The sequence below is a fragment of the Amphiura filiformis genome, chromosome 2 (assembly GCF_039555335.1).
Source record: "Amphiura filiformis chromosome 2, Afil_fr2py, whole genome shotgun sequence".
Lineage (NCBI taxonomy): Eukaryota > Metazoa > Echinodermata > Ophiuroidea > Amphilepidida > Amphiuridae > Amphiura > Amphiura filiformis.
The window spans coordinates 29,487,033-29,502,893 of NC_092629.1; the positions used below are offsets into that span (position 1 = coordinate 29,487,033).

A 15,861-nucleotide genomic window follows, 5' to 3' on the forward strand; every position below is an offset into this window, starting at 1 on the left:
TCTTCAAATCTACCTTTCTACTTTTGATTTTAGGTGTTTTTTTTTGTTTTTTGTTTTTTAGTTTTTTTATAGTTTTTTTAGTAATTTTGTGGTTTTATAGAAACTAGTAAAAGCATTTATTCTAAATAATAGCGAAACCCACGGTTAGACAGATGTGTTGTAACTACTTGTCTGTCCTCGTCTTTGCAATAAAACCTATGTTGCACCTTTGTGCCATACCAATTCTTGAGGTAGGGTGCGTTTTTGGCTTAAGCACGATTTTGTTTCTACTTGAAATGAAATCAAAATAAATATTGTTCTGTTGCCACAATTGCAGTTTTTTCAATAAAAAAAATAGATGAGGAATAATAATTATTCCATATTTGAATCTATTGTCCCATCAAGAATAGAGTGTCTTCAAAAACTTCAATCAATTCATCTGACAAAGGAAACTATTCTGGTCATTCAATTTTGTTTCGCTTGCACCTGTTATATCACAGGCGTTGGTAGAGAAGGCACACTTCTCTTGTCTTCACCGAAGTAGTGATGTAAACACTAACATGATTAATTACCATAGCTAGCAATGGACATACACTATTTTTTGTTCCACTTGAACCCATACTATAGGCTATTCGCTGTCGATGTGACGTAATTAATCGGATTAACTACCATAGCAATTGATGAATACAATTTCGAATATATAGCCCTGCACTTCATCGTTCACGTGGCACCTATGCATTAAACCATAGTTGTCAAAGAAATGCTAATCACTCGCCATGTAAGATTAGTATTTATGAAAAGAGTGGTATTCAATCTATGTTTGGTGACATACGCGGGTGATTAGTGCAATCTGCTTGATGGTAGTTATTGCGATTATTACGTCACTTCGACAGCGAATTGTAGTATAGACGAATCCAACAAGCCAAGTGATGGTCAGAATTTATTCGGCCATTATACGCTGGTGAAGTTGCGTAATTAATCGGATTAATTACCATAGCAATAGGTGAAAACAATTTTGAACATATCGCGCTGCGCTACAAGCAGGTTACACTCATCACCTGTACTGTGTATGTCTGCAATCATAGATTGAATACAATACTGGTCTTTTCAAAGATCTTACAGGTGCAGCATGATATGGTTCAATGAAGAGGTACCGCCTGAACGTATCCGTGTATAACGCGGTATATTCAAAATTGTTTTCACCTATTGCTATGGTAGTTAATCCGATTATTACGTAACTTCGCCAGCGTATTGAAATAAAACAGGAGGATGTGAGTTCATAAGGGCAATGTCGGGGATAGGTCACAATCGATGTGGAGAGATGAGAGGTCCGACCAACAGCCATAGCGATTCAACTAATTCCAGCGGACGGTCTGTGGCTAGTAAGGAATCGTCTTTGACCACATGCGCAGATCTGTCTCGTCAGGAAGATATTTAATATCCCGAATTTATAATAGGCCTATGCCTACCAGTTCCATCGTATAACCGATCTGCTAGAGAATATTTGTTACCATGTTTAATAAATTCGTATTTATCGTATAATAAAATGTAGCCAAATGTATATTATGTGTCACACGGTTTTCTGCTGAACCACTAGCAGGCTATGTTACCACATCTATGACAATGACAAAGGTGAATTTTGATGATTTTTACGATCGTCCGGATGAGCAAATCACTGAATGGGTCTTTAGTTCCTCCTCTCCTTATCCTGCCAATATTATATGAATCAAAGAAAAATAAAGAAAAATAAAATTAAACAAGAAAAAAAAGACAAAGAAAAGAAACAATAAAAGAAAAACAATAGAATAAATTAAACTAAATATGAAAAAAAAATGATCACGAAAGGAGTCTTTAGAAAATGCAAGAAAATATAAATGAAAAGTTTGAACAATATTTTGTTTATAAAAGTTTGTGTGACCGTGATGAGGCTCGAACTCACCATCTTCCGATCTAAAGAACCAAAGTCTTATGCCTTGCCAAGTGAGCTATGCTCGTGAGATGCGAAATAAAGATAAAATAATACATTGTATACCTGCTTGTGTCGGTAAATGATTTGCTCAAATTCCATAATGATATAATATTGTGGAGGGCGCTAGCGTGAAATATGCTATCATCACAGTCGCTTCTATTCCTTATAGACGGGTTTCTACGGTATTTGTAAATACCTTCTATCGCAATATACATGTATTATTATGAATCATCGAGTCACAGAAGTAAAGTAAATTTTTAATAATATATTGGACCGACCTTTTGAATTTGAAAATTGTCAAATATTATTGGACTTCATCAGCCAGCTGCAAAGATGGTCCGATATTAATCGCAATCAGAGACTGTATGGTCACTTGTCAAACGGCAAGGAATATCTTAATATTTAAAGATATTGATGCATTCCATGTCAAGCACCCTTGTTTGTTGAGGAATTGCTTCTACAGCCGTTCCCAAATAGCTTCTCGAACTCGAAATAACTTTTCCTGACCACTTAGTATGTCCTCCGTATCAATTTGGTGTCCAGATATTTTTGCATGAGTGTTTATGGCGGAATCCAGTTGCTAGTCCCTAAAACTAGGACGTATTATACTGCATGACCAATGGATTGCACTGTTTCACCTACATAATTATGTGCAGTATGGTTCGCATAATTAAAACAAACAAGTTTGGACTGTTTGTTTCTGGAGCTTGCCATAAACACGGACAAGTTTCCCTCGTAATTTGTTTTCCGGTTTAATTAAAGAGGTCCAAATGCCGATTTGTAGACGTCTTGACTCAATCGAGACACCAAGAAAATATGGGATAGGTATCAGGGTTTTGCTTATGAGTGGTTTGTTCGTAATCCTCATATGGTGTTACTGGGACTGTATGTTTTATATATTTTGACCAGCCTCAATGCGCAGTTCGGACAGCCACACGTTTTTCAGTGCGTATAACCGCAATATTTATCATTCAATATTTACATGTGAGAGTCACATCGCTTTTTTTCTGTGATTTTCCGTCAACCAGAGGTCATTTGATAATACTTCCACTTGGGATCTCACACACCACTCCTATTGTGTTTCAGCTTTCATTATTGCAATATTTGAGTGCAAATTCCACTTGGACATGCACACCTCCTTTCGCCCTAAGATTAAGATGAGGGTCTCTAATGACACGATTATTCCCATTTTGAAGAACAGTTTTGCATTGGTGGGGATAAAGTTATTGATTGTACTATATACCTGTCTTTCTCTTGGAGGGATGGAGCATTTCCTTCCCTGCCTGTAAAATACGTTTTAATTCTGGCATCTCCTTTGCAGGTGTCCCTTCGAGCGCAACTTATTTTGAGAAGAACTTGATGCGGCATTTGTTGGATAATTACGGTGACCGAGCAGTGCGGCCTGTGAATGATACTTCTGATTCAATCGACGTACAGGCTCGGCTACTAATTGCGCAGGTCATTAAGTTTGTAAGTATACATGAATAGAAAGAAATGAAATTCAACTACTATGCATTATGAAAGCAATTATGTGCGATTGCAATATAAAACAGATCACTATCTGATTATGCCCTTTTTAAATCCATGACATCATACCTATTATTATCGTCAATGCGTGTATCAAGTTATTGACAGGTCGGGAAACGTGAAAGAAAATAAGATGTTAAAGAGGAATACGCAATACTTATACATCAATGATTCACGCTCTATCAGGAGACCTTTCAGCATCACTAATATTTAGATCGGTGAGCAATTTTACTAACATTAAAGTGAACAGTTTTAAAGTAACATTTAAAGTAATCCACGCTTAGTGTTTCTCAGAGTATTATAATGAGTTATAAAAACATTTCTTTGCATAACTTGACATTTATTTAGTTGATTTGAGAAAAAAAAATCCAGTGAATAAGTTCTCCCTTCTCAAAATCATTTCCCCGGGTATAAAATACTTCCTTTTTCCAAAAATGATGCTTTCAGAAAAAAAGCTCTTTTCAACATCCTATACATTGATACATGCAATGTCCAAAACCGTTCTCGATGTTGTGATTGTTTTAATAATGTTTGTTTGTTTTCTTTAATTTTCATTAGGAAACTAATTTGGAGAAAACCTTCTGTTAATAAAATACTATGCTGAGCCACCAGCCTGGGTGGCTCACGCTCCAGTAATTTCAGATGATTAAGCTCAGTAATACATCAAAGAATGTCGTCCAATTCATGAAAACAAATAGATAATCAGTTTATCGGATTAAAAGGTTAGAGGGAAGGTCTTGCTGCTCAGCGACTGTTTGTAATTATCAGGTTTTCTCCAAATTCATTCTCTAATGTCACCCATGCAGCCACCTTTCAGTATAAAACAATGGTTCATTGACATGAATTTGGACATAAAGGAGAATTTCTTTGAAGTTTGTTTAATATCAAAAGTGCAGGTGTTTCAAAAATGGTATCATCACTAAAGTAAGAGAAAAAAGTTTGTAGTGTGTTGCTTCGTTCTTTCGTTGGCAAGAGGAGATGGATATGACTAAAAAAAACCATGATAATTTTAAGAATTAATACAAGAGAGCTGCCACTTTAGATCAAGGTGCAAGATGCTACACCGATCTAAATAATAGTGATGGCTGAAAGGTCTCGTGATAGCATGAATGTATTACGTATTCCTCTTTAACTATACATCATATTTTCATTCACGTCTTTGCGTGAAGCTACGTGATGCTCCCGACCGTTTAATAACAATCGGCGAGTCAATGACGAAAAAATAGGTACTGGAATGGCATGGATTTCAACGGGACATAATCAGGTGTTTAAAAAAGTATCACCACTTTATCCAAGAAACCCACCACTTTAGATCAAGACACTTCACCCTACCCGTTTACATGTAAAATGTTCACTCTAAAGGTTAAATGTGTGCGTGGCACCTGTTTTCCTAAATAGTGATTTTATCATTTTGAAACAACTGTTGATTAAAAACATTAAAGAAAACCTCACCCATGTCAAAATTTATTTCACCAAATCATTGTTTAGCACTGAATGCTGGCTGAATGGGAACTGAGAGATCAGAGACAGAAAGTAATAGAAAAGAAACCAATTAAATCAATCATAGGGTTGATATCGAGAACGTTTTGTACATTAAATGTATGGGATGTTGAAAAGTGCATCATTTTGGAAAAATATGATTATTTTTGACTAACAAAATTGTTTTTTTGAAATGGAACAACTTTGAAAAGTAGCAAAGCTTTCTACTATTCACTGGCTTTTTTAAATTTTGCAAATCAACAATATGTATGTCAAGTTAGGCATGTTAGGCAAAAAATATTTTGAAATTTTAGGGGGTTATTTCTGTTGAACCTTGTGGTTAAATACCACTACTTATGTCAGGTGGTGAATGACGTGCATTCTCTAAATTCAGTAAATTTCCACCGTCAACCGTGTAATTGAATGGGATTATTTGAATTTTTAAAACGCTTGAAATATCACAAACAAATAGGCCTATGTTAATAAATAATATAAATAGAAGCTAAAACAGTTGGGGTTCGGTTCGATAATGAACCCCACAAAACTAACCGAGTATATGGAAAATGCCATACGGCCGGGCGGTTTCACAAGTTGCCGGCTCTATCATGCCACTCACCGCCTGAATTATGTATTACACGGGTTTCAGTGGGAAAATGGCTAATTTCGGGTGGAATTTTCTCATATTCAGAACTCTCACAGTTAAATGGCACTAATATCAGGTGAAACTATATGATTTAGATGATCAAAAACTCAACATAGGTTGACCTTATAGACTTTTCTTGTTTTAACGCACTGAACTGAAAACACCTTAAAATGGCAGTGCGCCCTCGAAGTTGAAAGTTACAATATGGTAGGGCGAATATTTACTAAAAACCGAAGCCGTGCGTATGAATGTTGGTACTATTACAACAAAAATGTCATATAATGAGAGAAAATGTACCATTTTGAAGCATCAAACCCTAAAAAGTACCTTTTTGGCTATATAACTTGATCAATTTCAACGATTTGAATGCAGTCTTTTCAAATAGTTACTCGTCGTATTTCCATGTATCGCCCAGGCCTGTTAGTGGTATGTAACCTTGTAGTACGCCATTGGGCGTTACAATAATTGTGCAAACGCAAAAGTGGACATTCAAGTACAATTGAAGGCATCGCTGTGAGCAAATCACACATTACTGCTTCTAATTGCCCGTAAATTTAATATTATATTAATATTGATTTAATATTATATATCTAAAACTATTAAACATAACTAATAATAGAAAGAGCTCGTATTCATTTTAAAATATATGAATTTAGTCAATTTTGCTACTCAAGTCATACCAATCTTGTTACCTGTTATAAAATCCGGTTGTGGTAAATCCAATGAATTATCATTTTTTGATTAATTACCAATGAAGAACCATTTCCATCATCTGGTTCCTTACTGTGTTTGTCTATCTCTAACGATAAGTGACTCTTGATATCAAACAAAGAGTCTAATAATTGATTTCTTAATTATCATTGTGGTTTGTTGTAAGTAGCTTGGTATATATGAGAGGAAGCCATTAATAACCACAACATGATGCATAATCATTTGTGTACTTTACTTCTAGGATGAACCTTTGCAGCAACTAATCATTAATGGATGGCTAAAAATGGTATGTGCCAGGTATACTGCGCCTAGAAAGTATCTTTACACTTGAAAATAATTCTTAATTATAATTGTTTTTGATAGACGCATTATCTAATCCTGCACATTATGACACCCCATTGAATCCAATGTGACCTCCAGAAGTAAAGTTACAAGCATTTGATAGGACGAAGGTCCAGTTTTAAAAGTGACAAAAAAAAAGCGCAACAAATAGACAACACAGTTTCTTCAGTCAAGCTTATTAAAGCAGTAAGGTTTTATTTCATTTTTGTTTCACTTTTATTTTATTTTTTAATTCTTTTGTTTCGGTTTTCTTCAGTTCATTTTGTTTAAATTCTTTTGATCCCACCATTAATGTCCAAATTTGTTTTATTCAGCTATACATTTTGTTAACTCTGTTTTATGTATACTTGTATTCTTGTCTGAATGTGTATGGTCCTGTGTCACAACCGCGGAGTACCTTTGTGTTACATAGTAAAAATGAAATATTTCAAACATTTTACCTACACGTCTCATTTGAAGTGGTTTATCTGCCTGAGCATTTTGACACCTTTTTTTTTTTTTTAAATCGGTTAAAAAATTAGAGTGCGGGCAAAAACAATCACAAAGTAGATGGGATTTACCCCCACCTCTTTTTTTCCACATTTTACAATCATTCTGAGCAAGTATTAGTCTTTCAAATGACCTTCTGTATTTATTTACTTGGTTTAGATGTCTGGGAGTTCATTTAGACATTTTGTTACTAAATTTAAATTTTTAATGGGAGTTTTAGATCAAATTTACGATGCGAATCCCTCCTCCTAATCCTCAACCACCCTTGAACATTTCATGCCAAACGTCATAAAAAATAATTTTTAAACAGGATAAAACATGAGTAATATAGAATAAATTAGTATCAATTTAAGACCTAATTGAATCTTCTAAGTGAATGAATACTCAAGCGACACTGTTTTGAAGTCCAAGCTGCACATCAAAATGTAACAAATCCACCTTTTTGGGTACCCCAGTATATGACACAGGATCGTATCTGTTTTTTGCGCTTTGGATTAGGTTTAATTTTCTAGATAAATCGCGCATTACAAATGCTTATTTATTATTATTATTAAAATTACATTGTCGTCGTATGCTCCCGATCAGGCGTGTATAGGGCAGTTTTCACTTTTAAAACTGAACCTTCGTCTAACCAAATGCTTGTAACTTTACATTTAGAGGTCACATTGGATTCAATGTGCAGGATTAGATAGTGCATCTTTTTTTCCAAGTGTAAGGATATTTTCTGGGAAATATATAATGTTATACAATATATATATTGCGCACAAAAATTGTACAAGCACTTAAAACGTGAGCAATACCTTAAAGACACTAATTAATCTAATTTACCGAATGAAGTACTCAATAGATGTATAATTAATTATTTGAGCAAAGTGAGAAAATAGCCAAAATTTGTCGCTTTCGAAAAGCTCTCTTTTCCCGTTTAATTCACTATAACTTGGGTAAACAAGGTATCAAAATACGCAGACCAAAATCATCCATCTAAAAACTAATTTATATTGTACTTTAGTGAAAGTTACTTCACGACATTGCTTTTGTTTTACGTGTTCGGATACTTTTTGTGCACTGTATACTTCTTCTTTGTGGTATATTCTAATAATGTCATAACAGGGGTATACATCCGCTGGACCTAAGGTCTGCTTCTCTTAAGAATTGCTTGTCCGAAAGTTCGCTAGACTATAATGCCATTGTCGATGTCTGAGAAATAGAAATATATAAACTTATTATCATGAATCGATTTCGGGTAATAGCACGTACCCAAGGGATTTAAATCATCAGGGTGCACACCAGTAAATAGTCCCAAATGACTTTCTCTACAAACAGGGTCCGAGAACACGTCATTTTTTCTTGACCTGATTTCAATTTACTTAAAATTATTTGATAACATTGCGCAAAATTGTTATGCAGCAATGGTGACATTGTTTTTGTAGAGAAAAGTTTGTAATCGGGCAATTGAATAGGGCTGAATAAAACCAATTTATTTACTAGGTACTATGCTTACTTTTGTAATAAGTAATAAGTTATTAGTACATTAGTAAAAATGAGCTAGTGTTAACGTTGTTTGTGCAACTCTTAAGCTTCCAAATCTGATACATTTTTACACTTAGTGATAAAAAGTTTCTACATAAAAAGTATATGGTTCAAGGTGAACTTATATACGTATTTTTGAAATCTGCGTGATTAAACGAATAATTATATCGATGTATCATTCATCAATGTTGAAGAACTGTAAATTTTGTTACTGTATATGGCATTTCGTGTCCTATAGACGTCACTAGGGGTCAAATCCTAAATGCATCCATATCTTAAAATAAACTTTGGACTATGTAGTTTTTGTGTATCACACACTTCACATAAATTATTCAGCTTAGCCGCTGTACTCTGCTTCATGTTTCTTTACTTGTCGAATGTGTTCAACTTGCAATTAACAGGTGTGGAAGGATGTTTATCTCCAGTGGGAGCCAGAGCAATGGGGAAATATAACACATCTGTCGGTGTTTACCAACGCTATATGGAAGCCAGATATAACGTTTTACGAAAAGTAAGTTACTGAGGCTGATTAGTCAACATGGTAAGAGGCGTTTTGACCTTTTACAATACTGATAACGAAAGAGTTTTGCACATTAGGCTACTGTTCTTCTTAGAATTTTCAGAAATATTTCTTGAGCTACTCCCTATTCCAGAAAAAGACAGCACTATTTTTTGGGGATTATAAAATATTATCAAGTTCTGCCAAATGAAACATGGCTCAATCCTAATTATTCATTTATTCCTAACTGGAGATTTGTTGAAAAAAGAGCCAAAAACATAAATTTTTAGCATGTTTTATGACAATCGAGTCACAAAAATCAGAGACTTGGAACAAGTCTAAGCATTCAAAAGCATGAGTATATGCCGAAATTTTGCTCTACTTTTCACTTTTTTTGTGTTACTTTAAATAAATGGTTGGGAATAAGAATGCATAAACTGAAATTAGTCTTAGTACAAGTCTTTGGGCTTGATTGTCACAGCAAACCAAGAAAAATACCTTGAAACACATGTTTTTGGCCCTTATTTCCAAAAATTGGCCAAATATTAAAATTTCACTTTTATTGCTAGTTAGGACTAACTAAAGGATTAGGATTTAGCTATGTTTCATTTGGTAAAACAGGATGATATTTTCTGAATCCCAAAAAATTACTTCTGTATTTTTCTGGAATGGGGAGTTAATCTCATTGCTTCACTGCTCTTCGCTTGCAGAATCATTGCTCCCATTCGTGAAATTCTCTACTTGCTACCTGTTTACTTTCGGTTTCTACTCGTAGCTTTCAAAACTAATCAATTTGAGTATAACTAAATTTGAATGTATTTTATTCTAGTGTTGATGAGAAGTGGGAAAGTATAAAGGACATTGAAGCTAGCCTAACATCGGACGGAACCGTCACCTGGCTTACACCCACAATTCTTCAAGTTTCCTGCAAGGTCAAAGTTCGTTACTTCCCCCTCGACTACCAACGGTGCAACATCACTATGGCTTCATGGCGTTATGATAAATCCGAATTAGACATGATAGCATTATATGATGTAGATGCTAACCAGAATGTTTACGATGAGAACGGAATATGGACCCTGTATCGCGCGGATTTGTTAAGAGCAGAACGAAAGTTCGCCTGTTGTGAGAATCCATACGCATTGCTTGTTTTACAAATAACTATGAAGAGAAATCCAGGTTTTTATATCTACAATATAATTGCGCCGTGTTTGTTGCTATCAATAATGACAGTTTTTGTGTTTAGAGTGCCACCTGAATCTGGAGAAAAAATATCGTTGGGAATGACAAATGTCTTGGCATTAATACTTTATCAGCAGTTGATTTCATCAAATATGCCTCCACTTGGTGACGAGATGCCTGTAATAGGTCAGTATACTCATTGTTTTTCAGGGTAATGTTATAAGAGTGTGTTGTAGCGGTTTGGGCCAGAGGTTTTTCGCTCTTGGCTTGGGCAGTGATGTACGAATTTACGAATAACGATAATCATAAAGTTATTTCGTATTTAAATGACACACACATGAACACAACCAAAGAAAAACATACCAACATTATATACTGCCTGTCTCAAAAAAAGTTGTGCAAGTGAAAACCGCCCTCTTTGGCAATTAGAAACTACCGTTATGACATAATGCTTACATCAACGTCAAGGGCGTAGTCTTATGTGTCCAATGCCGTTTGTTCTGTTGAAAGTGCTTGTTTTAATCTCGAGATATGCTTACTTAATAACGAAAGGGTAAAATCACATTTGTGCCACGTTTACTAGGGAAGGGGCTGTACATGTAAATCAATGATAGCATCAAGTTTATCAAGAGTTCCTTCGTGATATCAAAAGAATGCATCAATTACACAACAATACCAAATTGTTTTTACGGTTTTATTATGATACAGGTATAACGATTCTCTTTTTAAAAGTTAAAAGATGAATAAATATTTCACATTCTGCTGTAAAATTAAATACATGTGCATGTTAATGATTTTATCATGGTAAATACTCTTTTCTTTGTCACTCAAGACATGTTAAAAGACAAACAAATATTGCACACTTATAGGTTAATGAACTTAGACAAGTTTATGAAATTTGACAAATTAATGAAATTAGAAAAAATAATGCACGCTCGCTGATGTTGATGCGTCTAATGCACGAGCTCCGAAGGGGGGAATGCATTAGACGCATCAACATCAACTATCGATTGATTTACAGACCTATTCCTAGTAAAAGTGGCACAATTGTGATTCTTCCCTTTCGTTGTTAACTAAGCATATCTCGAGATTTAAAAAAGCAAATTGAACAGAACAAACGGTATTTGAGAGGTAAGACTGTACCCTTGATGTCGATGTAAGCATAATGTCACAATGGTATTTTCTAATTGCCACAGAGGGCGCTTTTCACTTGCACAATTTTTTTGAGACAGGCTGTATAATTAAAAATCGCCCGACATGAACGGCGTTAAATAGCGCGTAATGTGAGTTCACGGATCAATCCAATCAATTAAAGGAAATAACAAAAGCTAATCATTGATGGTGTTTTGTTTTTTGTGTGTAATTTTACTTAATCAGCAAATGCGCACAGTGCATTTGTTGTTGTTGTTGTTGTTGTTGTTGTTGTTGTTGTTGTTGTTGTTGTTGTTGATTCCCCTGATAAAGAAACAAACAAAACAACCGCCTCAAAACATGTATGAATCTAATGGTATGAAATTCAAAGCCTAAAAGCTACGGGCGCGGTCAACTGAAACAAACCTCATTTGTGGCTAAAAGTTCGTAAATAATTTATAATACTTTTCGTATTTAATCAAGGATGGTTGACCACGTTGCCTATATTGGGTTACAACTTTAATTATTAACTTAGTAAAATATTTAAAAGATATTATTTTGGCTTTAAGTGTGTCAGATGCAATAGGTTGATTTTGTTTTATTTTTATGCCATTATAATTAACAATCGGTCATCCATGAATCGATGTTTATTTGATGCACTTTGTGGGGTTGGTGCACTTTGCCAATTAATGGCAAAATATTAAAGCACTATAAAATATTTTTGTTAAAACTACTGTTTATTTTGTACTTAATTACCAAATTAACCGATACTATTTTAACCGTCTCTCGTGTACAAGCAAAAATTAATATCGGTTGACTCTGCTTTACCCATTGGTGGACGATCAGACTTAGGGGTGATGATCGGTGTTTATGTCGGTTTGCTCTTCCAAACAATTGAGTTACTAGCATATTGAGTTCAAACTTTTAATAATTACTAATTTTACATTTAGCCACATATTTAATTAATGTGTGTATTTACAGTTTTCCAATCTTACAAGGAACACCTATATTATTACGTCGTATTGCCATAAGTAAACCTGTTGTACTTCGTTTGTTATCACGTAAGAGAACTGGTAATCCTTCTTCTACAAGCTGTATCAAACTGATTGGTACCCATGAGTCTGAAACATAAACTATAAAATTATATTCTGGACATTTCAAGAGTATTCAATGTTAGATTTGGAAGATGTATGCTGTTCAATAAACATCAAAATTGATGGGTTCCAATCATTTTGATGCATCCTGTACCTTAAATCGTATAACCAAAACAAGCGTTAGTTTTGCAAACTGTTTTATTTATCCATCATTACAGGAGTGTATTTTCTCTCTATGATTGTAATGGGTTGTATCTCCGTCATGACAACTGTGGTTATACTACGCGTTTACCATTATCCTGCTACAAAACCGATTCCAACTTGGATTAATTACATCATATGTCAAAGGTCAAAAGGGAACAAAAGCAAAGCAGATTCAAGCGTTAACACCAGCACCATTTGTGATCAACTTTCCACAAACGTCGTCAGTCTGATGGCTCCAGTCACTCAACCTGACATCCATGATTCTACGGGAAAGAAAATCACTCCAGGTGATGAGGTCGTAAGTGCACAGATAATGGATTCCGAATGGAGACGCGTAGCTTTTTTATTGGACAAACTGGTCTTTGTTTTGTTAACTTTGGCCATGGTTGTGGTATTTTTGTATGTGGTTGTCGAATATCTGTTGTATTTGGTAACTTTGGAAGAGATGTATGAAACATCTTCGTAATAATCAACAGTTTCAAGCTTAATATTTTAGCAGAGCAAACAGACTGTCCCGGGCTAGAACCATTGCACCAGAGTCTTTCACATAACCGATGGGGCTAACGTGACTGCTTGCTTTTCAATTTATTTGTTGTGTGGTACAAATCATGTTGTGTACCTACGTGAACATTGAAACAAGTTAAAATCAATCATACTATAGACAGTTTACCCTTCTTTCCATCATGCACTATTCCAGGGGGTATGAGTGTCGCAAAACACATCATCTTCCCGGGGTCTAAAGGTTGCAAAAACCCCATACTGCTGAAATACGCGACGAAGTTTCTCACTGGTTCCCTTGACATACTATGGCAAGTTGATGTTAGCTTTGCATTTGGTGTTAGCATTCGCCGCAGAAGAGTTATCTATTTGCTTTTTCGATTTGCGAGCTTTGTGAAATGTCCAACGCTCGTATCCACAATTCTGGAGCGCGGACTGCACATGATAGATTTTTTCTCTCTGTCTGATGGGTCCGTATTAAACCGCGAAATCTGCCCGGTGGAATAAGGTCCTGATTACGCTCAACTTATGCTCCAGCGGGTGGTGGCTGTTCAAATTAAGGTACTGGTCAGTTTGTGTAGGTTTACGATACACACTGATGTTTTTCGCCACACGAAGTTACTCTCTCATATAAGTTGGTGTCAACGTTCATTAGGGATCAATTCCGGTATCTAATCAAATACCTGTGAATAATTCTGTTTAAAACTGTGGGATGACTGATAAGTCTTTGATGTTCTCGGTGGAGGGGGTGGGGCACTACTGGGCTTATTCTAATCCATATTATTGATACAAGCACAATATGGTTATAGTAGCTTAATTTAACTTATTATTGCAATTAGTAGAAACAATACATATCATTCAACAATTTATCTAATGATTAAGTGGTGTAAATTGGTTATAAAAGACGGGTAATTATAGTCTGAAATTTGCCCAACTTGTTTTACTGTAAAGATTAATATACCATTCACTACGTGGTATGCAATCTAGTGGTTGAAGAAGTAGCTCCATCAAATACCATCGACTTGCAAAATGATTGACAAAGAGGGCGCTAATACCGCACTAGAAATTGTCAGAACAGACATGCGGCAGATTTCGTTCCTCAGGTGTTCTTTTGGATGGGGTGTGCGTGTTTTTTTTATTTGTTTTTCTGTAGCTTCTCCCTTCTGCATCTTTTATAGCCAACGTAAATCTCATGATTAAATATTCTAGTCAACCAGAAATAGATAGATTTTATAAGATGAATCATTTTATTTGCAGCCGAAACATTTGCGGTCTTCAGTGGGTTGTATGAATAGTATTAGTTATTAGGTGAAGCGGAAGTATGGTACGGGAAAACTGTCATATTAGTTTTATTATCAAATGTTGAAATAATTAAGTTTTGTTTTTAAACATTTTAATTGTTAATAAAACAGAAAACATCATACAAATTGGATGACCGTTCCACGGATTACTTATGCAAAACGCCTTATATGCGTATTTCGCTGGAATTATGCTTATGCATTAAACTCTCACTAGACTATGCCATAGTCGATTTTTGATAAATAAAAATGTTATTAATCATGATGAACGCATTCAGTTGAACTCGAAATTATACTGATATTTATTACATCAAAATACTAGTATAAATGGTTATGAAAAAGTTTATATAATTATATTTGTGACAGTAAAAGTAAAGTATAGGCCCTACGTAGGCGTATATTATTGAATGCAACATATCATAATGGCATAATTATAATGACACTTCAATATTGAATTATTCTAATTTTAGAATCTGCCAGTTTATTATCCGAACAACCGACTATGGACTTTCACCTTTAAGCAGAACTTTATCCCCTGTTTACTCCGGGACTTCGTTCTCTAAAACACACTGTCAATCATACTTGTTTATCAATAAAATATAACTAAAAACATGGTGGTACAATACGCGCTAGATGCGTACGTTCATCCGCCAGCACAAAAGCGCCGCATGCCCTAGATAGCTGTGTACCATGTGTAGTTAATGGTATCAGTACGTGTCGGGAGGATTTAAACAATAACGAGATCTGGGCGACCAATCACAAGCCAGACTCATTTAAAGATGCATTACATCATGACCAATTTTAGTTAGGCCAGAAATTGGCCTAACTCTCCATAGAGTCCCGTGTTAAAATGTTAACTGCAATCCAAAGTCAGTAGTCCACTTGGGAAGCTAACAAACAGAGGGCGTACGGTGACTGAAAAGATCAGTTGTGAAAATCTATCAATTGTGCACACATTAATTAAATCAGAGTTTTAAGCTTAATTGTAATAACCAGAGTATGCACAATTGGCAAGTGGACTACGGAGAAGTCTAAACTCTCACTGACTAGATACAAAAAATATATCCGGTTAGCGGTGTTCTTTAATGTTTCCCTTTAATACTGGTATGATAAAGAGGGTATGTTCTAAGAGTATGTTTAAATATGAAATGATTCAGTTCCTGCTTGTATAATTATATCAAAGCAGAAACACGTTCAATTTTTGCTGGAGGCATATCAGACATACGTGGTTGATTGGTTCACAAATCATGGAATGATCACAGTGATGATGGACTATAAGAAAGCTT

At 35.1% G+C, this 15,861-nt stretch overlaps 1 protein-coding gene across 1 annotated transcript in view; it reads left to right on the plus strand.

Annotated features, from left to right (window-relative positions):
* LOC140146066 (neuronal acetylcholine receptor subunit alpha-3-like) overlaps positions 1-14,618 on the plus strand; it is a 76,199-nt gene extending 61,581 nt beyond the window's left edge. Inside the window, exons 2-6 of the mRNA XM_072167811.1 lie at positions 3,270-3,418; positions 6,550-6,594; positions 9,071-9,180; positions 9,998-10,536; positions 12,794-14,618. Of these exons, the coding sequence (XP_072023912.1) occupies positions 3,270-3,418; positions 6,550-6,594; positions 9,071-9,180; positions 9,998-10,536; positions 12,794-13,245 (1,295 nt within the window). The 3' untranslated portion in view covers positions 13,246-14,618. The remainder of the gene's footprint in view (positions 1-3,269; positions 3,419-6,549; positions 6,595-9,070; positions 9,181-9,997; positions 10,537-12,793) is intronic.
* Positions 14,619-15,861: the final 1,243 nt, after the last annotated feature.